Below are 27092 nucleotides of genomic sequence, written 5' to 3' on the forward strand. Positions count from 1 at the left end.
GTTTTAAACAGCAAGAATGGCCAATTGCATTGACCCCTGTGAGGAAGTCAATAAGAGAAGCACTGAAAGGACCAAGTGAGCCCCATGGCAGTCATCATTGACTTGGCCAGAGCCATGTCCCTGGGGCAGGAGGGCTGAGCAGTGATTGGGAGTAAGGAACAAAATACAGATTCAAACTACTCTCCCAGGGAAGTTGGCTAAAAGGATGAGAGAATTTAAGAGGTACCTAAAGATGAAGGAGGAGATGAAACTCTTTTTTTTTTCTTTTTTATGAAAGAGAAACAAATATGTTGATAACAATTCTTTTACAAAGTGACATTGTGAAAGGACAGGAATGGGAGCAGCTGGAAGGAAATGTAGAGTTCACAAAGAAGGTCTTTTTTGCTCATTCATTTGCTTTTTTCTGTTTAGTATCAAAAACTTGAACACAATATACCACACATGGAAAGAAACTGGGACGGAGGAAGAGTTTTAATGGAGACCATGTTCATCTGGTCAAAGTCTCAGAGAGCTGGGATCTAGAACCTTCGTGGAGGCAATGGCCTTATGGAGCCAGCCCTCTGGAGTAAGAGGCTACACTCTAGAAAGGACAGGTGCCAGCTCTGAGAAGTCGGGGCAGAGCATTCATAGGATGCTTGTTCAGTGGTTTTGGCTTTTGGTTTTGTTTTGTTTTGTTTTCCTTTCATTAAAGAAGATCATCATCCAAGGAGGTGTTGTAACCAGAAGAGATCCAAATGGTGAACCAAGAAAGAAAGTTCAAAGCTCAGAAAAGCACAGCTGAGCTTTGGGTCTGGGGGTGGGAGGGAAGGCTGTAAGGGCCAAAGTATAGGTGTTAAAATGCAGAATGGTGAGGGTAGTTAGTGCTGAAGCAGAGTGTGAAGGGTAAGGCTTGTTTAGGATATGAACAGAGCTGGGTGGGAAAGCTGGGCTCCCAGGTGCTTGCCTGGACCCGCTGGCTTACAAAAGAACCAGGCAAATGGAGGCTTTTTCAGACTCTGGGGGAAGCAAAGTGAAAAAAGGTCTCTAGAAGGCAGCGGGAAATCTGAGACTAATGCACATAAACAGGCAGCACGATGCCTTGCCTGTTTCCCTCATCACCATTACTATGTTGTGGTTAGATCGAAAGTTAAGTCACAAAGCAATACAAGAATTCAATAAGAAGACCAACTGAAAACATAAAGCAGCTTATGATCCAATGTCAAATGAGAGATCTAGTAAAAGGATAATTTCTTTGATTTTCGGGGCTCCTGGGTGGCTCAGTTGGTTAAGCATCTGCCTTCGACTTAGGTCATGATCTCAGCGTCCTGGGATCAAGTCCCGCATGGGGCTCCCTGCTCAGCAGGATCCTGCTTCTCCCTCTTCCTCTGCTCATGCTCTATCTCTCACTCTCTCTTTCTCAAATAAACTTAAAAAAAAAAATCTTAGAAAAAAAAAAGGATAAGTCCTTTGATTTGGAAAGCAGAAAAATAGTAAATAAATCAGACTGGTTCGGGAAGACTTTTTGGACACAGACACGAGTCACGCCATGAAGTTGATGATTCTGTTCTCTTAGTTATGGCCCACAGGTAGTAGAAGATAATGAGAAACCACTTCCCATAGACTGCAGAATGAGCTCCTGGAGCGAATGGTCGGAATGTGACCCTTGCCTCAGACTAAAGGTAAGTGTCATTCCCCACCAATATCATTCCCCACCAATAACCCCAAATGGAAACTGTATTGCCAGCATCTCCAGGAAAAGGACTAGGAGGCAGGAAGCCTCCACCCCCACCCCCACTGAGTTCCCAGCTAAGAAGGAAAGATAAATATCTACGTGGATGAGGCTCAATTTGCCTAGAAATCTCACCATGGCACACAATAATAAACGTGTGCCTTGAAGAACCGGATGCTGAAGGAGAGACAGCCAACCCTAGCATGCGAGGTATTACTTTAATACTGGTGACTACTTTTAGGGCTTCCATCTTGAAACAATCAACTTAACTGGGTCTAGAAGGCTACAGTGCTATGGATGCAGTTTTAGATCATTACCCTTTTTTGGCCATAGAAATTCTAATATTTCCAGCTTGTTTTGCGCAGTTCCGTTCAAGGAGCATTGAGATCTTTGGACAATACAAAGGGCAGAAGTGCATAGAGGCAGTGGGAGACAGAAAACAGTGTGAGCCTACTGAGCCCTGTGAAGACGAGGAGGAGGACTGTGGCAATGACTTTAAATGTGGTACAGGTAATCCTCGCACCCCCCTTACTCCCCACGGCCTTCTGCGCGCACTTGCGAACTAAAAGAACAAAGTCTGCTTTTACACGCTTATGTTTCCAAGTGCGAAAGGGGCCGGTCAAAGGGCTTTCTGTAAATGTTGTACAAAGAATTCAAGTGTGTGCCTGTTGCCTCCCCTCCATCATTAAAGTCCATTTGCTTACTTGAGGAAGAGAGAGGAAATCTGGCATGAAACACAGTGTCTTTCTTGATCTTGATCACAGGCCGATGCATCAAGAGACGGCTTCTGTGTAATGGTGACAATGACTGCGGGGACTTTTCAGATGAGGATGATTGTGAAGGTGATCCCCGTCGCCCCTGCCGTGAAAGAGTCGTGGAAGAATCTGAGCTGGGGCGGACGGCAGGCTATGGGTCTGTATTTGGCTGAAATGTTTCTAGATGAAGATGGGAGAAAGGGATCTCCATCTTTTCTTGCTGTGCTAGGGTGGTGGAGGGTCTGCACCGGGCCAGGGCAGCCCCCTGCTCTGCATTCTCCTTGAAACGTGCTTGAGCTTAAAAGAAGGTAAGTGCGAAGTATCTCGAGATCATTTGGACAAAGTGCCCGTCCTCAGGAAGGGGTCTGCAGAATCAGGATGATAGGTGATTTTCTCCAAGTCCAGCAGGAGGTGACACACCTCAGTTAAGAACTTCAGAAAGGCCACAGCCATGTTCAAGTGACATGTTATCACTTGACATTGAATTGCCAGTGGTGGGTCTGGCCGTTCAAAAGTTTGAATTGTCGGTAAGGCTGTCTTCCATGGGAACTTGTTCTGGATTGACATCCGGTTGTAAGTTCTCAGAAGAGTACAGCATTGTAGAGCTGACCCGAGAGGAAAGCGCAGAAGAAGCAGTTGTGACGTTGGTTGGTGATGGTGTTGAGACTCTGGTTCTCATTACAAAGTGAAGTTTCGCCCATTTTCTGTGCAAAATGTAGGGGCTAGGGCCAGCTAGTCTTGGACAGTTTAGAACTCAAGAGTTTTACCACTAAAACTAAGTAAAGACCACTAACCAGAGTTCTGTGTTCTAGGAATTAGGAAAATGATGTAGGCCCAAGGGGCTGTTCTGTTCTGTTCTGTTCCATATAGTCAGAGAACATTCCAGGGATGCCCATGGCATAGTTTCCATTTGTTGTTCTGAGCTGTTTTCAGTAAGGGGTACTTTGGGTAGATTTGTTGCCAAATTGTACTCAACAGAGACACATCTTTTCCCACATCCACTGGTCGATTGACAGAGATGGCATGTGGCTCTGTTTCACTGTCTGCCATGCGATGTGTCTTATCAACCTCATAATTCTCGGTGCCTGGTTCATCACAGATGCTCCATCAACACTGGGGAGTAGATAAATAGGTGAATCAATCAATCAGCTCATAAATTAATGAAAATAAGTGCTTCTAAAATATTGTCAATTGGCATCAGGTAAGATTGAAACTGGGTCCCTAGAAGTAAATTCAGGTTCAGGACTTAATTCCTGGGACGGGGATAAGGAGAGGAAAGAAGATGAGGGCAATGGTAAAAGCAAGGCTAATAGAGGGACTAAGGTACCGGTTCTCAACCAGGGGTGATTTGCTCCCCAGAGGACATTTGACTATGTCTGGAAACCATACTAGTGGTCATAACTGTGGGGGATGGGATGGAGGACTCAGTGGGTGAGGGAGCACTGCCAATATCCAGTGGGTAGAGGCCCTGGATTGGGCCAACCCTGAAAGGCACACAGTAGCCAGACCCGCAGCGTCAGTGGAGCTCAGACTGAGAAACCCTATCCAAGGTAGGGGGCAGTTCCTAAGGTAAGGCCTCTGGATCAGTGTTGGCTATAAACGGAGATGTCTTCTCCTTCCAAGCTAGATTGAACTTGCACTTGTTGAATCTCAATAAGGAGAAAAATCCAGGGTACCAAGAGTTAGGAAACGGGTAAAACATTTCACACACCCTTTACTCACATTATAAAATCTCGTCCTAGCAGCATTCAAGTATTGCCTACTAAGTGTCTTTGGCCCCTAGCCTGAAGGTAGGAGTCTTGAATACAGTGTATGGTCTTTGTCTCCAAACACAGGAGGTCCTTTTAATAATTGTCAGTAAATGGTATGGGGGTTGTCGGACACCTTATAACCAGATCACAGCCTGCTCCAATGAGTTCTGACTCTTTCTCCTGCTTTCCTCAGGGAGAGACTGTTGAGTCCATGGTCGAAGTCCATTATGACATTGTTTTTGTTGTATTTGGGGTCCAAGAAGCAGTTTTCTCCTTAATCTAAACAGATGGGCTTGAAGCAGGGCTTTGCACATATTATGTATTTTCACTCAATGCAAATTTACACCTTGTGAAAGGATATAGAAATTTTAGCCCGCTCAGCTGAAAAATAATCGTTCGTAATCTATTAGTTTTCTTTGTTCAGAGAACAGAGAAATTGATTATATAGTATTTGCTAGTAAGTTTCGTAATGAGGGATCCCAAGGAGTTGGGTAATTATATCATCTTTTGCCACGGTAAGGGCTGGTGACAGGGAATGACATAGGGTTGAGTCTTCAGGACCAAGGAAAAGGGTGGGGGCCCCCCCGCCATGGGGAAGGTTGGCTGAAGAGGTGAAAAATGAAGTAGGTCCTCATAGAAAAATTTCACCAGTATTTTTTATTAAATTCCTCATTACCATGAACAATTACCTGTAACCAGTCTTCCTAAAGTCTATTATTCTCCAACAGGTTTCATTGGCATAATGCTTTGAACTTTCTTTCCTACATTTTTTTCTATAGATTTTTCATAATAATCCTGAGGTTGTCAGAGAAAGTATTATATTCACTTTACAGGGGAAAAAAAAAAAAGGAAGGAAGCCAGCAAGACCAGTTTAGTCTCTTTCAATTCTAGCAGAACTCTTTAGTTTCTAGTGGAACTAAACCCAAGTTTCTCTGACTTTTAGAAAACTATATTTTTTTCACCATGCCGCCTTACCTTGGCCTCTCCCCCCATGCTCATCACCACCCACGTCATTTCCCCCCATCACTGCAAAGCCCATAAATCAACACCCTAACTTCAAAGCAAAATTAACCTTAGAAAATGAAACTCTTTAAGTTGATTTTCTGAATTTTTGAATTAAGAGTATAGAAGAGAGGAAATCAGTAATTAATATTTAAGAAGAATTCTCAAAATGACATGCTTTATTATATCGGTGATATTCTTCAATCGTATGAACATTCTGTATTTATTTACCATGCGTGGCTATTATTCTTCCAAGGGGCTCTGGGATATATTGAATAGAAGTAATAGGAGTAAGCACCCTAGTCATAGCAACAGGCTTAGAAACTGCTTCTACGCAATCCTACCTGGAAAATCTCAACAAGTCTCACCAGCAGTCATATACAATTAGACTCTTTCACACATGAAAGTCACAAGTACCCACAGCCATTAATTTATACCTTTTTTTTTTCATTCAAAGGACTCCCCCTTAAATTCTTAATGTCAGCAGAATTCCCTTGTAACACAAGTGTTTCCGCCTTTTGCCCTGTAGGCATTTGAGATTCTCCAGAAGTGTTTAGGGAAATCCCCAACCCATCTTGTGCTCATTGAAAAAATAGAAATCCAAGCCAGCTGTAAGTGATGTATGGTATGCAACAAATTACTTTTTTATGTGATCTAAGCGTAGCACCCCTTCTGTGGAGGGAGCTTTCTTTTCTGTTCACCTGGCAAATTGGAACTGCTTTTGGTTCTAGATGTTGGCATGAAAACAGGCATCTCTAGGTGCTGCCAAAATACACATGCTTTTTTTATTTCCCAGGCTATGACTTTCCAACCATGAGAAGTTTTCATGTTTCTTGGCCGAATAAAAAAATTGGCTCATTCTAGACTAGACTGGCTGTCTCTGTAGTGGTGGAACCAAGTCAAAGGTTTTGAAACATTTCTTCCTTAGTCGTGCTTTAGACTGTGGAGCAGTTTCATTGCAACTTTCCAGATGGATCCAGCCAACTAGTCAATTTGCTGTTCTGTAAAACAAAATCTTCAAAGTGGGGTATGCATACTATGGGATGCAAAGACTTTCTAAGGGGGAGACAGGTGAGTTTTAAGTAATAGTTCTCTCAACTATTAGTGGCTTAACTCATCTATTGAACAAACAGTGAATCTTCAATTCCATACATACATATTTTTCATAAACTCGGTAAGTTTAGCAACTCAGTAGGATCCAAGTTGTGAAGCCCATTCTCTCCTCTCCCTTCCCCTTTTACAATTACTTAACTATCACCTCCCAAAAGAAGAGTGCTCCCCTCACCCATCTCAGTTTTACTCTGTGGTGGAAGAACCAAGAAACATTTCCAAATATTGGTGCTGAGTTGGACGCCAGTGTCTTATAAGTCAACCCATCTCCACTTCTTTTTGAAAGATATTGTAATCAATTATCAGATAATGGGTTATAAAAATAATTCTTAATGATAGACTAGTGATCTTTTTTTGGCACAAAACTCAGGAGATCAAAGAATCAAGTGACCTTGCCATGACAAAATGCCTTCTATTCTTTTCCACTTACGTATGTGAGTAAAGTTTATCAGCATTAATATCTACAAAAATGGAAAGTAGGAATATGATTGATCATGAATCTTGTCTTTTTCTAGCAATAAGTAATATTCATCCATAAAGGCAGGAACTAATCACTTAATTTAAAAAGATATCCATTCAATTCATTGAGACACCTTTACAAAAAAAAAAGTTTGTTAACTACTTAAATTTTTTTAATATACATATGTATACTGCTAATAATTGTAACTCAATCCAGAGGAGTTTTTAATTATTTAGACCCAATAGTCAAAGGATACCTATTATTTATAAAATTTCAATTAATACCTTTTTGATACAAAAAAGTATTAAAAAAGTGATCCATTAAAACTTCCAACCTAAAATAACATTACATTAAGCTAAATTTCTGTGGTGGAAATGGACTAGAAAAATAGATTGAAGAATCAAAAGGGGATGGGTTCATATGAGAAATCTCTATATCTTTCACTCATTTTTCCATGAACCTAAAACTGCTCTAAAAAATAAAGTGTCTTTTAAAAAAAAAGAATCAAAAGGAATACTACAAAATGTCTAGTTTCTAAAGAAATATAAACATTGCAGGGATTGGACACCCACCATCACTATGGCATTTATAGTTCATTGGATTTATTTTAAAAAGAGGCAAAATAACTATAAGATGTAAATATTTATAGCATGTTGAGAAATTATATCCTTTGCAACAGCTTAAACTTAAGATGAAAAATCTTAGATGTCACACCAACATTGTGCAGGGAGGCAAAATTTGTCATAATTTTTTATAGAGTAGACGAACAGAAAATCTGAAGACTACTGCCCGAAATCATGCCATACACATTTCCACCTGCAGGATTTTGCTCATACCGTTCCACCTGCCCTTCCGTCCCCACTCTGCAGCACCCAAATCAAATCCTACTTCTTCTTTTTTTTTTTTAGGTTTTTTTTTTAAGATTTTATTTATTTATTTGACAGATAGAGAGATCACAAGTAGGCAGAGAAGCAGGCAGAGAGAAGGGGGAAGCAGGCTCCCTGCCGAGCAGAGAGCCCAACGCGGGGCTGGATCCCAGGACCCTGAGATCATGACCTGAGCCAAAGGCAGAGGCTTAACCCACTGAGCCACCCAGGCACCCCTCAAATCCTACTTCTTCTAACCTCTATTTATGACGCTGCCATGGGGTTTCTTCCTTTTGGGAACCTGCGTGGTGATTGCCTGTGCTGCTCATTGGCTCATCAACTATATTTGACCTTGGACTCTTTTTTGAAATTGGTGGTTATATATCCGACTCCCCAGTTTGAATATAATTTTCATGACATCAAAGACTGTGTATTAACTCTCTTAATATTATTCATTATTTACTACAAACACTCTGCGAGGGCATCATAGTCACCCAAGAGTTCATCATCATTATAAGCAAAGATTAATGTCATTATTTCCTGTAAGTGAAGAGGTACAGGGTCTCTGTTAATAGAGATTTTTGAAGAACAAGTTCACTATAGAACAAAGAAAACGTACTGGCTTGTTGAAGAAACAAATGCAGATCATTTGTTTCCAGTGTTCCTTGTCTTTGTATCAAAACCTTAGTCATACCAAAGGGAAAAAAAGTATGACTCATTTGCTGTGGATACAGAGATGGGTGAAGAAGTGAAGCTGAAATGTTAACCTGTCATGAGGCATTAAATGTTTAAGAAAGTAAACCAGATACTAATGTCTCTTTTTTTCTTTCTTATTCAACTAAATCTGATTTTTGGTCCTATGCTAAATTTTAGGGCCACAGCATTTTTCATGAAAGGTTCTGGTAGAGCAAAAAGTCAGAAGTGGTTAATTTTAACAGTACATTTAGCTCTGAGAAAGATATTCCTAAATTTGTTCCTTAAGTACCTTCCTTTAAAGTTGAGTTGTAACATCATTTTCTTTACAGATTCAAAATTCATTAAGAATGTGCCATCTGGAGGCATCTGGGTGGTTCAGTCAGTTAAGCACCTGATTTCGGCTCAGGTCATGATCCCAGCTTCCTGGGTTCAAGCCCCGTATCAGGCTCCCTGCTCAGTAGGGAGTCTTCTTGTCCCTCTGCCCCATTCCCCCTGCTCAAGGTCTCTCTCTCTCTCAAATAAATAAATAAAATCTTAAAAAAAAAAAAAAAAAAGATTGTGTCGTTTATGTGAAGACGTTGTTTTTAACTAACCCACTGGCGGTAACATATTCTCGATTATTTTTCTTCCATTAACAATGGGTTTTAGAGCAAACCATCAACACCCTTTGACAAAATACTCTTGAAACCAACATCCAGATTTATAATCCAGTTCATTGGAGTTTGGGATGTGGTCTAGAACCATGGAAGAATTTCTGCTTTGTGTCAAACTCAGTTATACAGAGCAAACCCTTCTTTGGCCTCCCTGGTCTGGAGCCATATATTTCGGACTAGACGGCAAATGACCATTCCTCCAATTAACAGAAGTGTACTTCCCAAAGAATGAACTGCTCCTTGTTCATACATTGCTTTTAAGTCTACAAATCAAACTTAACTTTTTTAAACCTAAATAAGATTTCTGTTTCTGAATTAAAGCTTGCCAAATAAAAATATTTTGCTGAGAGGAAAAAGTAGAACTTTTGAAAATGCCTTGTCAGGATGCTGAAATCTTTGTATTTCCCCTTGGAAAGTATCATAGAAATAATAGAAGCCTGGAGGGAATGAGGTTCTTGACAAGCAATGAGACAGCTGGAGGAAAAGGCTTATGTTTAAAGAGAATGGGGAGAGAAAGAGCCCCAATGTTGATTCATAGATTAAAAATTGCATGCATATGTTATACAACTCCCCTGAGATGCTCTGTTCTCAAATAATTTAAATAGGTGGTATTACAGAGTTGGCTCTTAGCTCACTAAGGGAGGTTAGCTCAGAGTTACAGCGGTGGAATTTAGACTCTAGGAGCCAGATGGTCCCTGGTTCCCCAGTTATTGCATTTCTTTCATTGTGCTCTCAACAGTGCCCTCGTTGCCTGGAAGTTTATAAGGCCTTCCTAAGGTATGCTTGCTGCCAGAGACGTAAAGCAGAAGTGAGCAGACCCTTGCTTCTGTTCTTGATTGTAGCATGCATATATGGGGTGATGGGGACATGAGCCAAAGCTCTCTCTTTCCCCAGCTACAGAGGACTGCCTTGTATTAGCTTCTGGGATCTCTGATATTACTCTGTTCATTTTCAGGATCAACATCTTAGGGATGGACCCCCTAACCACACCTTTTGACAATGAGTACTACCATGGACTCTGCGACCGCATTCGGGATGGAAACGCCCAGGTCTACTACCGCAGACCCTGGAACGTGGCTTCTCTGGCCTATGAAGTAAGTCTCCTCAGAAGCAAAAGCATTGCTCAGCTTTTAGCTGAAATGCCACTTCAATAAATGTAACACTAAATAATGTGAAAATTTCAGTAGAATGAGAATCTGATGGGAATATATGATTGACTGAAAAGAAGAAGATGTATAGCTTTGATCTCTTTAGGAAACTCCCGGTGGTCTACAACCAACCCTCAGTAATGTGCACCCAGTGATAGTTTTGGCAAATACCCAGACCCCATAAAAAGAATCATCTAAGATTCTGATAAAACTATAAATTAAATTAATGCTGATTTAAGTACTGGGTACCCTGCTCATGCTATTTAAGCTTGTTTTTTTTTGCTAGTCTACCTAAAAAACTCATCTTGACATTGGTTTTTTCCTCAGCATTCCCCTTGGTAAAGCCTGCCTAACAAATGTAAGTGGCTATTTTCACTCACCTCAAACCCCTCTAACTCTTGTTGAACTATTTCTTAAAATGAGGTTTACTCTACCCAGTGCCACCCCAAACGTAACCACCCTCTTGAAAGTCACCTAAATTCTCTAGAACCATCCACAGATTGGACCCCTTCATTTAAAGGATTACTAGTTATCACCATTAGAGAGATTTTTTTGGGTCTAAGCAAGATAAAAATAAAGAATAATATTAGCTTACTCTGAACCAGGAGCTACAAAAATCTTTTTTTCAATGGTCCCATTGGCGATCTATAATGTTTACTTTATTCAGTTTTTGCAAAGTCTTTTATCACTGTTGTCACTCACGACATACTTTTAAATAAATGTAGTTAGTATTTCTTTTATTTTTAATAATGTTATAAAACAGTCCATACACATTGCAGCCTCTGGCATTCCTACTCTTCCATGAATACTAAAGATGTTAAATTCTGTACTATTCAACTGGCATTTCTTACATGTGTGACCACATCATCCTTTATTTATTTATTTTTTTTTGTACGTGTAAGTCCAGCATGGAATCATTTTCCCACAAATTTAAGGGAACATGTTGGATTATTGACTTTTTCCCCCTCATGCCAAGTTTACCTTCTTTAAGCACCTTTTCTGAGGGGAAGATGATCATCTTTCTAAAGGTTATTACAAAAGTTCTAATTTCTTAAAAAAGAATACCACAAAGTTAAGGTGATCTTTGTCATTGCTGATGGAAGAAGGGTTGTTGGCATCTTACTTTGTTTTTTAGTTCTCAGGTCTGCGTCATACAGTTTTCCTCTCTTCGTCCCTGTGATCAGCCTCTTAGCTTCTCTCTAGGGGTAGGAATGACCGTGAGTGACATGAGATGGTCAGGGCCAGGACCTTGCCTATGACTGATCTTGAAGCTCCATTTGGAGAGAAAATTCCCTGTTTTCTCTTCTTTACAACCCTGGAAATAGATGGGTTTCTGTACTCAGTATTTTGGATTTTACAAAGGTGACAAAGGTGATGTGTTATTTACCCTGTATATTGCTTCTGTCCCACGGAGGTTGGGAGCAGCATCTCATAGCCAAGCAAAACTAATTGATGTTCACACAAAGTGGGAGAAATGAAGACTGTAGCAACTTCTTATCAGTTCAGATCCGAAAAACATCTCTAAGTGAGTCTTGGCATCAAGTTGATTGAAAAAAAAAAAAAAAAAGCAGAGAGGATTATGGGCCTGGATGGTGAGTCGGTGTCAGCTAAGGAGGAGTGCTGGTGGAGTTGGCTGGAAGCTTGCTAAAGTCCCCAGATCACCTTCTTGGTGCTACAACAGCTGGTGGTCCCCTCACTCTTGTCTGTGACGGTCTTGGCAAGTAGCCAAATTTGTTTCTACCATACATAAAAGAACACGAGCTTATTCAATGGAAATCTCTATTTTGATTCATTAGAATTTCTTCCTACACCTTCTAATAGCCAATGGGTTAGTTTACTTCCTTTTTTGGTGTATTTTAGTATCGTAACTGAATGCATTTTATACTTCCTTATAGCCTGTTAATGCTAATACCCTACGCAATATATGTGTACACACGATGCTCAACACATTTTTGTTGGATGAATTAATTTTTAAAATCCTGTCTTTGTTACTCATAGAAAGTAATTTACTGTCTTTTATGTTTTGAAAGAATTCTACCAAACTATTGGTGTATGAGGAATATTTCTTAATAATGACGTCTGCCTCTGACACATTCACACTCCCTCAGTGCCTCTTCTCTCAAATGTGGCTCTGGTCCTCTGGCTCTCCAGAACACAGTACATAAAATGGAATCCTGGCTCCGCTCCTAAGCAGCAGTGAAATCTTGGGTAAATTATTTATCCTCACCATGCCTCCATTCCCTCATGTGTAAAATAGAAATACCGGTGCCTATCTCGTAAAGATAAATGAATCTAAAACAGCTGGAAAGTTACCGGCACATAGCAAACCCTTAATAAATATTTGCTATCATTCCCTTTTTAAAGAATATAATTAGTAAAAGACTTCACTACAATTTAGTGTGTAATTAGCATTCACATTACAGGTCAAGGTTTACTGGCTATCTAGTAAGTCAGAAGTAATAATGAACCACTGAAGCCTGCAATTAGGGGGAAGAAAACAGGGATGGTGACATGTACAAATCAGTTACTTTTTCCTCAGCTTTCTTTGGTGCTCTCCACTTTTGTTCTGGAAAGTAATTTGTAAATCAGGTTTCAGGTTTTCACTACCATTCTCTATAAACCTGGGTCACCATGAATATGTAAGATTTAAGAGATCAACGAAGAATTGTAAAATGCACCTGGATTCTAGTTGTCCTTTCCACCCCAAATCCTGCCTGAAACCTGGTGATTTTACATCCTGTGGGCTGCCAGTGTCTTCTCGTTGCCTCTTAACTTCCTGTGTCTGTTTTACCAGAGCCACTCCCATCCTTAGCCTGTGTTCAGCAGAACTGTGCTGCCCCTGGCATCTGAACATTGGGGAATCCAGCATTTAACCCTTTGCCTCACTGCAACTGGCCCATCTCTATCTCTCAGCTCTCACTCTCATTTATGACCACAAATGAACTCTTGGGTCCCATCCAGACCCAGTTCTTTGGCATTGGCTTTCCTCCCAGTCCATCTTGCTCCTCCGGTCTTCAACTCCTTCCTCTAATCAATCCCGATCCATTTTGACCACTCTTGATAATAGTATCAGTGTCCTCGCCTTCTATTCCTTCTATAAACCAGAAACATTCCAACTTTAGATGAACCCTATTATTTTTCTGGCCCTCTTGTGAACTTGTCCTGCTTAGAGAAAATCATAACGACATAAGAACTGGTGGCATTATAGCTTCACCCGGGGCCTCCACACAGCTCAGCAGGTCCACACTCTTCACCCAAGGCTGCACTACCCTGCCCCTCTGTCCCCACAGGGGTGGTATAAAATTTCCAGCAACCCCCTCAGGCTCCTCATCTGACCGTTCTGACCTTGAGCTCAATAGATGGAGTTAGCTTCAACTTGACAGAGAATACTCAAGCCTAGTCAAGAATTTTCTAGTTTTTTCTTCAAAGTTATCCTTGTGTACGAACTTACTTCTCACTCAGTCTACCCTTAACATCTTTCTCTTCTGTCTCAGTAGAGACTGTGTCTTTCTATAGGCTGGATTCCATGCCAAGTGCCTTGCTGATTATCAACGTAAGCCTTCTATCAACGCTTCTCTCTTTCATCTCCCCCCCCCCTCTTAATATATAAAAATAAATACTTCAAGACTCTCACTAAAAGAAACACAAACATAAGAAGGAAACATCTGTCTCCGCATACTCTTCTTATCTACATTTGCTGTCTCAAGTTTTGCATTTCCTATTAATTCGCTAACTATATTAGTTCACTACGGTTGCCATAACAAAGTATCACAGACTGGATGGTTCAAACAACAGAAATTTATTTTCTCACAATTTGAGAGGCTAGAAATCTGAGGTCAGGTTTCTTCTGAGGCCTCTCTCCTTGGCCTGTAGGTGCCAATTTTCCTGTATCTCCACAGCCTCTTCCCTCTGGTCTGAGTTATAACCTCCTCTTTTTAGAAAGGCACCAGTCGTGTTGGGTTAGAGCTCATTTTAATGACTTCATTTTAATTTAATTAACTCTTTCATGATTGTACCTCCAAATATAGTCACATTCTGAGGTACATGGGCTTCGGACTTACATACATGAATTTGGGGGGAACACAGTACAGCCCACAACACCAAATCTCTATTACCTTTTGCCAAAGTCCATCTTGAAGTTTCTTTTGAGTTCCCTTTACTTAGGACAGCCCTAAGACCTATAGGTCTCACCAGAGTCCCTACTTTGCCTTGTTTCACTAGTCTCTGTCTACATATTCTCCTTGGGTTGAGTTCATTCCCTTCTGTGGCTTCAGTTTTCACCTCTAACCTGATGGTTTATGAATACTCTATTTCCAGCCCAAGTCTCCCTCTGAGCTGGATACCTATTTAGCTAGTTGTATCAGGCATCACACAGTTAACATACCCAAAGCTGATATCCACTCTTAGACCCAGTTCCCTGACTCTTCCTCTTGAATTCTTCACTTAAATGGATACAATGAAACAATGAAATTATATCTTCCTAATCACTAAATTCAAAATATGGGAATCATCCTAATGACTTCCTCTATAGACACATCTCCCTCGAAGCCTACAATATCCAATCAATCTCCAAGTTCCATTATTTTGTAATGTATCCTAAATATGTCTCCTCTTCTCCATTTCCACTGCCATAGCCAGAGCTTTACGCATCTTTCATTTCTCAGCAAAGCTGCTATGAGAGTCTTCTTATCAGCTTCGGACTTCTAGTTTTGCTCAGTTTCAATTCATTCCACACACATCAGTATGAAGATAAATGATTAGCCTGATCTTATCACTTTGCTGCTTAAATTTAGTGAGTGTTTCCCTGTAGCCAGCAGGATAATAGTCAATCTCTGTGGTAGGGAGAAAGAGGTCATTCCTGACCTGGTTTTTGATTACCATTCCCCCATCAGCTTTCTCTTCTTAGTTCTCTGTTTGGGTTAGATGCCCCACCTGCAAATTAATGTAACAGCCTCTGTTTTCCTTTCTGCCCTAGCATTTATTTTGCTGTATCATACATATTCTAAGTCAAGTTTCTAGTTCTTTTATATACTATGGAATCCTGAGAAACTAACATTGTAAATTCTTTGCTTAAAAAAATGATTACTGAGGGGCGCCTTGGTGGCTCAGTGGGTTAAAGTCTCTGCCTTCGGCTCAGGTCATGATCCCAGGGTCCTGGGATCGAGCCCCGCATCAGGCTCTCTGCCTCCCTTCCTCTCTCTCTGTCTGCCTCTCTGCCTACTTGTGATCTCTGTCTGTCAAATAAATGAATAAAATCTTTAAAAAATGATTACTGAATTAATAAATAAGTGCATGCAGTATATTAACAATCTTTACTTTTTAAAAGATTTATTTATTTATTTTAGAGAGGGTGGGGAGCCAGTCTGGGGGGTTAGGGACAGAGAGAAAGGGAGAGAGAGAATCCCAAGCAGACTCCTGGCTGAGTGTGGAGCCCTATGCCGGGCTCAATCTCATGACCCCAAGAACATGACCTGAGCTGAAATCAGGAGTCAGCTTCTCAACTGACTGTGCCATCCAAGCTCCCCAACAATCTTTTTTTTAAAAGCTGATGTTCCTAACAAAGGCAAGAGCCCATAATCAAGTAAACGTAATTGTAACTGCCATTGAAGTTGACCAAAAAATGGAAAACAGAGGCTTAATTAACATTCCAACTGTACTTTCTACTGCCACATGAGTTCATTTAGAAGCCCCAGCAGAATATAGATCAGATTTATTATGTACTTGCTGGTTTGTTTATTGTATATTGATGTTTCCAAGGAACAATAAGCCTGGTCTTGTAGAACTGCTATTTTGAAAGGAACTATGGTCTATGATAAACTAATATGAATTCAAATTTGGAGTCACAGGTAGAAATCAAATAATGAAGGTGCTCTTATGCCATATTAAGTACTTTGGATGTGATCCTGAGCATGAGAAGGGAGCCCCTGAGGACAGCAACATGGTCAAAGTTCCATTTTAAATCTTTGTGTTTGGGGGATATGATTTCAAAAGGACAAGACCAGAGAGGTAACGACAGAAGGAGGCTATTTCATGGTCCAAGAAGGAAATGAAGAAAGACTAAACTCTACTATAAGAGTAGAGACTGAAAGGAAGAAATGAAATCCAGCATTTTTTTAAATCTGGCATATTTAAGAACAAAGAGGTCACTAATGAATTGGTGACAGTGTACATTGCAGTCAATTGACAGGTTCTAAATGAAAACTCCCTGGGTTTAAATTCTTCTAAATTCCTCCACTTATCCATGGTACATTAGGCAACTTATTTATCTTCCAGAATGTCAGTTTCTTATCATACAGTGGAGTGGCAATAATACATACTTCGTAAGATTTTGAAAAGGTTAAATGTGTTAATAAGTGCAAAGTGCTTAGAACAACATCTAGCCATAACAAAGGATACTCATCATGGATGTAAAGTATGGAGATGGAAAGTCAAAGACACTCCCACTGGAAGATAGGCCATCAAAAAAAGATCTTGGAAGTCAGGGAGGGAGGAATCTTCCAAAAGAAGTGTCAAAGTCAAGTCCAAGAAAAAGACAATGATTTGAATTTTGGTAATTTTGAATGCAAAGGTCTATGTGACATCTAGATGAAGAGATCCTGCAAAGAGTATGTTACATAGATGTGTGGGGAGAGAGAAGGATCTGAATTGGAGGCAGTTTAAGAAGCATCAACATATGGATGACCATTAAAATTTTGAGAATCCTTGAGATCATCCAGGAAGTATACAATGAGAGAGAAAAGAACATCAAGAATGAAACCTAGAGCATATTAACATTTCAGATACAAACACAGAAAATGATCTCTTCAAGATAATGGAGAAGAACCATATTTGTTACCTATTACTAAATTTCAAATTACCCCAAAATTTAGTAGCTAAAATGTTGGGAGTGTGTGGGTGGCTTCTCTCTGTACCATGGCTGAGGGTGGCTGATGAGATGGCAGTCAATCTACTCTTCCCAGGTTCTTTCTCTCAATTAGTGAGACATGACTTTAATAATCATAATAAATAATGCATGTTTTTATGATCTATCTGTACAAAGTCTTAGTTGCATCTTTAACAGTTTTCCCTTTTTAACCTTCTATTTCCAGTTGCTCTCCCACCTTCTTCTTTTCAATTTGAACTCTGAAATATTTATTGGTTATATTCTATCTCTTCCACTCCCAGTTCCAGAAATAATGTTTCTTTCTTTTCAAGAAGCATCAGTTGTATAAACCTTTAAATAGGACAGGTTGAGCTGACCCCTATAATATGCATGGCCTTCTGGAACATGCAAGCCCCTTTGTCCCTCTCTCAAATTTCATCTTCTCCACATCTGCTTAGTTGGGTTTTCATAAAGAAATTTGCTTCTATCCTTGCATCATTGGCCTCTCTTCCAAGATTTTTTGCTCTTTCTTCATGATGATTCCCAGTATTGGTCCATCTCTGACTGTCTGTCATGGAACTGAGCCCTCTTTTTGGACTGACCCCATCTTCACTGTTTCAGACTCTACTCACTACTGTCATCTTAGCAGAGTCAGACAGGACCATTCAACAGCTTCCTAACGGATACCCTGACCAACGTTCTCTTACAGTTGCCAACAATTCTCCACACTGCTAAACTGATCTCTGCCAAGGCCTCTTTATTCTTAGCCATGTCAGGAGTAAGTGCAGGTGCTTACAAATTACACCACCCTTATCCTGCAGCCAATTAGCACACAGGAAGCTAAGAAGAGCTTGGCCTTCCAGGAGAGTCAAGGAGTACTTTTCTGGTGACATTTTGTTCAGCTTTGTCCCTTTCCAACTTTGAAGATTGAGTAGAATTGTCTTCAGCGGCTCCTATTAGAGTGGGCAGTTAGGTTCTAACAGGATACCTGGAAGTTAGCAACAAGGAAGTCATGGCCCACTCTCAGAAAGTTCAGGGGCCTATCCTGATGCACTCCACAAGAAGCCAGAGCAAACCAGACAGGCCCAAGATGGCAGGTGCCATGACAGGAAACCCCTGACAAAAGTAGGAAGAAAAAGTGCAAAGCCCTGCTTCCCGCCCCGATAAATATTCTACCCCCTAGTTAATAGCTGTCAATAAAAGACAGAAACCCAAGTGTGCAAAGCTCTCTCTCAAGCTCACCTTGCTCTCCTTATCTTGAGAGTATACTTTTCACTTTAATAAACTTTCCCACTTACGATGCTCATCCACTGTGCTGAGTGTCTGTCCTCAAGTTCTTTTCCGAGTCATGACCAAGAACCTTCAGGGACTCATCCGGATGGGCTGGTCCAGGCCCTAGAGCCCAGAGTCTCACCAGTTCACCCGGCAACACTTTCACTAACCTCAGATCTCAAAGCAACAGAAATCCTATTCATTTTTCAAGGCCAAGTTCAAGGCAATCTTTTCCATGAATCCTTTATTTTACTAGCCAGAATTTGTCAAGCCTTCTTTGGCAGGGTAGCATAAGAATTAACAGCCAAGCCTTAGAATAAGACTTTCTGGGTTTCAACGCTAGCTGTGCGAGCTTGGACAAATTTCCTAATTTGTTTTCTTATTGGTAAAATGGGGATAATTACAGAAATTATATTAAAGGTAAGAAATTAAATGTCTTATTCTATGTAAACCACTTTTAACAGCCCCTGGCATAGAGTAAGCACTCAGTAAATATTAGTTATTATTGTTAGCTATGTTAAAGTTTATACATTTTTGTTAGCATCTACTATAGGCCAGACACTTTACTAAGTGATAAGGCTATAGTGGTGTGTGGATAAGAAAGACATGTTCCCTGACTTTTTGGAGCTTACCATCAGAAAGTCTATTAAATAAGCAATCATAAAAGAAAAGATTTTTCATTTTGTTTTATTGTTAAAAATTTATTTATTGTTTGAGAAAGAGAGAGCATGCAGAGGGTAGGGGCAAAGGGAGAGAGAATCTTAAGCTGACTGCACACTGAGTGGGGAGCTCAATGTGGGGCTCAATCTCAGGACTGTGGAATCATGACCTAAGCCAAAACCAAGAGTTGGACACTTAACTAACTGCATCACCAGGCACCCTGCATTTTTTTTTTTATTTTAAGAGGCATGAGAGCTTATAGAAAATGGATTTCATAGTCTATGGGATTAGGAAAGACCCCTTCAACCCTGAAGAAGTGATTTTTAAGCTAAGACTTGAAATTGGAGTAGGAATTAACCAGGTCAAGCCATATAAGTGTGTATATGTGAGAGAATGTGTTGTGTTTGGTTCTTGATGGGGGAGGGGGAGGGAGAGGCAGATGTCAGAGAACATTCCAGAAAGTAAAAGCAGCATAAAAGAGCTCTGTGGTAGGAAGAAGCACAGGCTCTGAAAATAAAAAAATGTGTCTAAAGGGTTGGAATATAGTCAGGGAGAGATTAACTTGGAATAAGTCTAGTTTAGACTTGATCTTAAAGGCAGTGGGAAGACTGAAAGATTTTAAACAGGGAAGTGATGTGGTTAGGTTACTCAACCCTTTACATTGAGCACTTTTCCCAGCATGCCTAACTTTAATGAAAATTATATACATTTTAGTCATTCCCATTAGATGGGAACTTTAGTTTCCCTGTCTGAGTCCATGCAGGCCAGTATAACAAAATACCAGAAACAGGGTAGCTTAAAAAAAAAAACAAAAACAAAACAAAACAAAACAAAAAACAGAAATTTATTTCTCACAGTTCTGAAGATGAGAACATCAGAAGTTCTTGAAGTCAGAGATTAGAGTGCTTGTCTGGTTGAGTTAGGGCCCTCTTTGGGGCTGCAGACTTCTTGCATTCTTATACAGTGGAAGGGGTTACAAAGCTCTGTGGGGTCACTTTTATGACAGCACTAACCTCATTCATGAAGCCTCCTCCCAAAGATCCCCCTCTGCCCAACCGTCACCACGGGCATTAGTATTTTAACGTATGGATTTTGTGGAGGGACATAAACATTCAGACTATAGCATTCCCTGTGCAGAACTGTCCCCCAGAGTACACTATGAATCCAATCTGTGCCACTGACTGAAGAGATAGGTGGCTCCTTCTCAGACAAAAGTTACAACATATTGCAGAGGACCTCTGGAAAGAGTTTAACCACTGAAATTGACAAACTTCCCACTGACACCTGACAATTGTCAAGTTGACAAAGAATTCTTTAACAGAAAGTTTCAATTTTTAACTAGGTTGTTTAGTTTGGGTGTTTGTTTGTTTTGTTTTGTTTTGTTTCCATGCAAAAATGAAAGTGTTAAAAAAAAACAGTCAAAAAGTCTGAACATCACAAAAGATTATGCAAGGAGATATAAACCTGCTCCCATTCCAGATTTCCCTTTCACAGTTACCCTTCTCAAGGGCAAACACTTAGCTTTGTCGATTTTTCCAGTAATTCTGGGTGCACGTAAAAACCTTTCTTAGCTTGCTTGCTTTCCTGTTCTTTTTTTTAATTTTTTTAAATTATTTATTTATGTGTGTACGTATGTACTAAGGGACAAGAGAGTGTAAAGGTTGAGAGTGCAGAGCTCAAGTCTTAACCTTTCTGCTTAAATTAATTAACATGTGTAAAATATTCAAAGCTGTGCTAGCCTTCAGTCAGGGTTGGCTTTATCATTTCTTTCTTCCTTTCTTTTTTTACACAAATGGTAATATATTGTACATCTGCTAGGCAAATTGCTCTTTAATTATTAACAGATTAACATTTGAAAGCTTGCTCTGTTCTAAGCCTTTCATATATATTATCTCACTGCATTATCTCATAACAGCCTTTGGGCTGTGTGTAGTGAGTATTTCTTTTTCATAGACTAGGAATCAGACCCACAATGAGATTCCTGTGTCCTGTCCTCAGAGTCATGGAGTCCCTATCAGAGCTCAGGGATGTCACTTGGGTGTTTCTCTCTTAACTCCCTTAATCAAATCCCTTTCAAATAATTGCTTTTTCTTTCATCTGTGTCTGTTTGGGGTGGCTTTTTATATGTTGTTTTTAACAGCATTTCATCATTCTCTTTTAGACCAAAGCCGATAAAAATTTCAGAACTGAAAGTTATGAAGAACAGATGGAGGTATTCAAAACCATTGTCCAAGAGACGACATCAAATTTTAATGCAGATGTAACTTTAAAATTCACACCTACTGAAGCAATTGAAAAGTATAAAAGTATGCCTGAAGAAGAAAAGTCTCCTCACAAAAATTTCTTCGAACCTACAGAAGCTGAGGGCAAAATTGGATTCAGATATTCCAAAAATGAGACTTACCAGCACTTCTTCTCACATTCTTCTAAAACGGTAAGACCAAACACTTAATACAAAGGATATAATGGGATATTTTTCAAACTAACTAAACCCCCTGTTTTAAGTTTAAGTGTTTGGAGCATATAGAGTTCACTGAAGAGAGAGAAAAAAAAAATACTCAACAAATCCCCAAATATGTGGCTAGGAGTTCAGGAAGAAGAATGCTAACTGGAGAAGAGGCCCATGGGATCTGTTGTAATATAAGGGGGTGAAATGTTTGGTGGTGGTGAACAGAAGAACAAGCGTATTAAGAATTCAGAGCACGCTTTTGGACTGAGATTGTGGTAATAGACTGTTGAATTTATACCATCTTCAGAATGACAATGAAGAATCAGACTGAGGAATTTGGGTAATTCATCACAATGCCTTACACTGATGACTATTTACTCACTGGAAAGCATCTCTAAAGTAATGAGGCCATGAAATTGTACACATTGCATATGACATTGGTCTGCTTACTTTGTAATCATACATTTAATTTAAGCCTTTGAAAATGTGTTTGTCCTTTAATATTTAAGTCAGATGTAGAATTTTGTTTCATCGCCTTTGAAATACAGAAAACACCTTCTGTAATCAGTATGATGCTGGTAAAATGTTCATTTTTCCTTTTCTGATAACACAGTCACATGTTTAGATACCCTCTCCTCTTTTAAAAATAATAATAATTCACTTTTAGTACTTACATTGTGCCTAATCATACAATTGTTTTGAATGGCTCTCTACCTCGTCTCTATGTTAAAATGCATACCCATCCATATTATGCAGCTGGAAAATCCTTTAAATCATACAACAAATATTTAATGTGGCTTTCTTATGTGGCCAGGCACTGTTTCAAGGGCTTAGAATACATTTGTGAACCAAACTAAAGAATATTCCTGTCCTCATGGAGCTGAAAGTTCAGCAGGGAGAGATAGACAAAATAAACCTAATAGCAAAAAAGCAAGATATATAGTACTTAGAAAGTGATAAATGCTATGGAATAAAGCAAAAAATAGAATAACACAAGGGAAAGCAGGAGTGCTGGGCAAGGGCAATACTAAAAAGAAAGTTCAGGGTAGACTTCATTAAGGAAATGAAATCTGAGCAAAGATTTGAAGGAGAAGAAATAGCCAAATAGTCATAGTTGGGATGATGTATCTGGCAGAAGGAGCTGTTAGAGACAGGTCTCTAAGGTGGAAACATATCTGCCCATTGGGCCAAAGTGAACCAGAAGAGACTGAGTTAGAAAGTTTACACTGAACCAGATCATGAACGACCTCACAGCCTGTTCTGAGTTTAGCTTTTTCTCTGAATGACATGGGAGGTCGGTAGAATTTTTGACTAGAAGACTGACATATGTTAGTATATTTTCAATGGGAAGAAATTACGAGAGTGAAGAGCAAAAGTAAGAAGGTTTGTTGAAAGCTATTGCAGGAATCCAGGTGTGTGCAGATGGATAGAACAGGTATAGAGTCAAGCACGAGTCAAAGATTTCGGGCCTGAGCAGCTGGAAGGCTGGAAATTGCTACCAACTGAGCTGGAGAACACTTTAGGTAGAACAGGTTGAAAGAAGAAAAACAATAGTTCAATTTTAGGTTAAGTTTGAGATGCCTATTAGACATTCTCTTGGAGATGTGAAGTAGGAAGTTGGTGTTCTAAGTCTGGAATTTGGCAAAATGATTTGGGATTGAGCTGTAAGTTTGGGAGTTGCTCATATGTAGGGAGTGCTCACAGTCTTAAGGTTTGGTGGGATCGCTAAGAGTTAATGTAAATAGAAAAGAGAACATCCAAGATTTAACTCAAGAAATTTCAACAGAAAGAGAAAAGGTCTGGCAAAAGAGGAAGAACTGGCAGAAGACAGCAAGAAGTGGCAATAACGCCCTAGAACCTCACTACTCAAAGTGTGGTCCATGGATCAGCATCATTGGGAAGCTAGAACCTCAGCCTCTAACACAGACCTACTGAATCAGAATTGCATTTTACGGGTAGATTCTATGGGTGATCTGTCTACACTTCATAATGTAAGAAGAACTGCCCGAGAAGAAAAGAAAATAAACCCTATCAAAGAGAAAGGAGTAATGAACTGTGTCAAATGTGTTAATATGTCAAAGAAGAATGACTAAGAAGTAACCACTGCTGGCTTTAGCATTGTGAAGGTCATTGGTGACCTTGACAAGAGAAGTTTTGCTGAAGTAGTAAGCAGAGCTGCATGACTGAATTAGATTTTAGAGGAATTGAAAATAGCCAGTATGGAAAATTCTTTAAAGGAATTTCACTTCTAACGAAGACAAAGACATTTGTAGCAAACGATTAGACAAATGAGGCCAAGAGATTTTGTTTTTATTATCTAAGATGGAAGGAACAACTTTATGTTTGGATGGAAATTATCTAAGACCTACCTCTGAAATAAGTTGAGCCAAAGAACATTAACATCTGTCTGACAGTTATACCTCCTAATTTTAGCAACAATGAAAAGGAATCCAAATATGTTTTGTGCATCTTTAAGACTCCAATGAGAATTATTTTGCAGGTCATCAGAAGGTGAATTCATATGACTTATTATGTATGGAGTAAGTTTCTTTAAGATTATTGTTGAAGACTGAATCACTGACCATCACCTAAAGTCATACAGTGTGAACAGCTGTGCTTCTAAAACACAGGAAGTCTGGGGTGATGTTCATATACACCAAGATAAACTTTAAAAAATAGTAAAATGTTTTAAACTTCTATGCAATCAACATGTGTTAACTGCGACTATAGCAGGAGAAACTTAAATGAACCATCTACAAAATTGTAAGTGTCCATTGTAGTTTAGTTTTGACTGGGACAGTCTGGGACGTTGAAACACGTAGTTCTTTGTCACTGCCTCAGTTTTCTCCTGGAAATTGAAGCCATCATCCCTAGGAATGCTTAACTATTCACTTGTTTAGTTTGCATGTCTTAAAAGTGTTGTCTATCTTATCTTTGTTATCAAAAATTGAAAAGGTGTAGTAGGAGACCTGAGACCTAGGTTTGTGGTACTAATCACTGCCACAGACTATTTTTGTGATTTGGGACAAATAACTTGATACCTTTGGATCAGAATTTTCCTGTCTGCAAAATTGGGCTGCATATAGAATATTTACCTTTCCTTCCATTGTCAACATTTTTTTTTAAAGATTTTATTTATGTATTTGACAGATAGAGATCACAAGTAGGCAGAGAGGCAGGCAGAGAGAAAGAGGAGGAGGAAGCAGGCTCCCCGCTGAGCAGAGAGCCGGATGCGGGGCTCCTGGGATCATGACCTGAGCCAAAGGCAGAGGCTTTAACTCACTGAGCCGCCCAGGCGCCCCTGTCAACATTTTATAATCAACTTAATGAGGTATAACTTACAAGCGATAAAATGCAAGTAGCAAATATTTTAAGCCTGTAGTTCCATGAGCTTTGACTTTTGTATCCACTTGTGTAATCACATCATCAAAGAAGATGTAGAACATTTTCATCACCTCAAGAAAATTCCCTCATGCCCTTTTCAGTCAATCCCCTACTGCTTGAGAAGCAACCACTCTTCAGATTTCTCTGCCCATAGCTTAATTTCACCTGGTCTAGAACTTCATCTAAATGAAATCATACAGTACAAAGTCTTTTGTGTCTCTCTTCATTCAGCAGAATATTTTTGGGATGTATTTATGTTGTTGCGTGCATCGGTAGTTTGTTCCTTTGTATTGCTAACTAGTATTCCTTTTTGTGAACATACCACAAATTGTTGATCAATTCTTTCATTTCTGGACATTTGAGTGGTTTCTAGTTTTAAGCTCTTCTGACTAACATTGCTCTTAAAGTCTCATATAGATCTTTTTGTGGACTATTTTGTCACTGATCTTAGATAACTAAGTAGAAGTGGAAGTGCTGATCACAGGGTAGATGTGTGTTTCCTTTTATAAGAAATTGCCAAGCGGTTCTCCACAGCGATCAGGCTGTTGTACATTACCACCAGCAGTGCTTGAGAGTTCCAGTTGCTGCCCATTTTCATCAACAGCGCGGACTAATTGCATTTTGAGTTTGCCACCCTACTGGGTTAAAGTGGTCATCTACAGTCATTGCTAAAACATTTATTGCCTGGTCCTAAAGTTTTAAATTTTGTGAGTTTTTGTGATTTTTTTTTATTTTTGTGATTTTTAAATTTGAAATAGTGGTGATGAAACTCATATTTTTTTTTTCCTTCTGTTCTACTACCAAGGAAAAAATGTTTCTGCTTGTGAAAGGAGAAATTCAACTGGGGAGATTTGTGATGAGAAGTCGGGATGTCGTTCTGACAAAAACTTTCTTGGATGATATAAAAGCTCTGCCAAGTACCTACGCAAAGGGGGAATATTTTGCATTTTTGGAAACCTATGGAACCCACTACAGTAGTTCTGGGTCTTTAGGAGGATTATATGAACTAATATATGTTTTGGATAAAGCATCCATGAAAGAGAAAGGTATACTTGGAAATAGAGTTCTAACTTCTAATGCTGTTTTAAGCAATCATTATCCCTTTTGCTAATCTCTCTCAATGGCTAAAGGCTTTAAAATAAAGTCCTATAACCTGCTTCTTTGAGAGAATGCTCTCCCTTCCCTTGGGCATCTAAAACCCTATCAGACAACAAATTGACTTCTATCTTAAACAAGATGACTTGGTCATGTACTATTGAGAAATGAACAAAATTATACTGTAATTTAATATCAGTTGGGGATACTGTTTTTAGTGAAATTCTATTTAAAATGTGAAAAAAGTATGACACATAATTTTTTTCAAGAGACATAATTTATATAATCTATTTCTTAATCAATAAACCAGTTCAATTATATGCATGACAATCATCTTCCAAAGGGTTCTTCAATATTGGAAGTAAAATAATGTTCTAAATTTCTTCTGGGAGGAGGAAGAAAGTAATGTTAAGATTGTATACATATAGTGTCTTAAAGCAAGGGTAGAAAATCAGTTTACCTCATCTTATGACAAGTCTAATCACAAGGTGGTAGTTGAATTGGGTCCATGTTGGGTGGATTCCAGACCACACTTGAAACGTGGAAAGAAGGCTATGGTTGACCATCAATGTCTGCCACATATACAGGAAAGGTCTATGTACTACATAGTTACCATACTGGCCTAATGGCTTCATTTAAGATTTTTAAAAATAAAGTAGATGCAAAGTGACTGTTAATTATTTATTTTGTGAGTCATTATGTCTAGTTATAATATTCCTTAAAGAGGAGGTAAGTGCCAGCATATCTCCTTTCTCCACCCTCAGCATTTTTCAGTGTGTCTCTTAGGGAGGGAAGTGTTGCCCAAAACCTTTTCCATGGTTCCTTCCCTGTAGCCTCTGTGTCACATGAAGAATGGGATATGGCTATGAGCTTAAAGTATGACATTGCCTGCACAGTTGATAAGCGCTTTATAGATGGAACCAATATAACCTGGCCAGAACAATTTTTCTTGATGCCTCAGTCTTGAGCAGGGAGAAACACAGACAGGGGAAGTGAATATGAGTTTATTTGGCTTATACTGCCCTATAGGGCTATATCCTGTGAGATAGAATAAGGAAGTTTCATGAGTCTTGCCTGGTAGGCTATTTTGATAGATATCACATGGATGAGGGGTACAAAAGGACTATGTCTTGAGTAACTTGAAAATCAGAAGGGAAAGGCTCAGCAAGGATGATCAAAACACAAGGAATACTTCAAGCTAAGAGTTGCTTTGGTGAAAAA

At 39.4% G+C, this 27092-nt stretch overlaps 1 protein-coding gene across 2 annotated transcripts in view; it reads left to right on the plus strand.

The window, feature by feature from the left end:
• C9 (complement C9) overlaps positions 1 to 27092 on the plus strand; it is a 51418-nt gene that overhangs the window by 10511 nt on the left and 13815 nt on the right. For both annotated transcript variants that reach the window (XM_080804612.1, XM_080804611.1), the window contains exons 2-7: positions 1553 to 1658; positions 2074 to 2218; positions 2473 to 2620; positions 9957 to 10095; positions 21105 to 21377; positions 25582 to 25822. In XM_080804612.1, the coding sequence (XP_080660738.1) occupies positions 1553 to 1658; positions 2074 to 2218; positions 2473 to 2620; positions 9957 to 10095; positions 21105 to 21377; positions 25582 to 25822 (1052 nt within the window). The remainder of the gene's footprint in view (positions 1 to 1552; positions 1659 to 2073; positions 2219 to 2472; positions 2621 to 9956; positions 10096 to 21104; positions 21378 to 25581; positions 25823 to 27092) is intronic.

The sequence above is a fragment of the Martes martes genome (assembly GCF_963455335.1).
Source record: "Martes martes genome assembly, chromosome: 5".
NCBI classification, from domain to species: Eukaryota; Metazoa; Chordata; class Mammalia; order Carnivora; family Mustelidae; genus Martes; species Martes martes.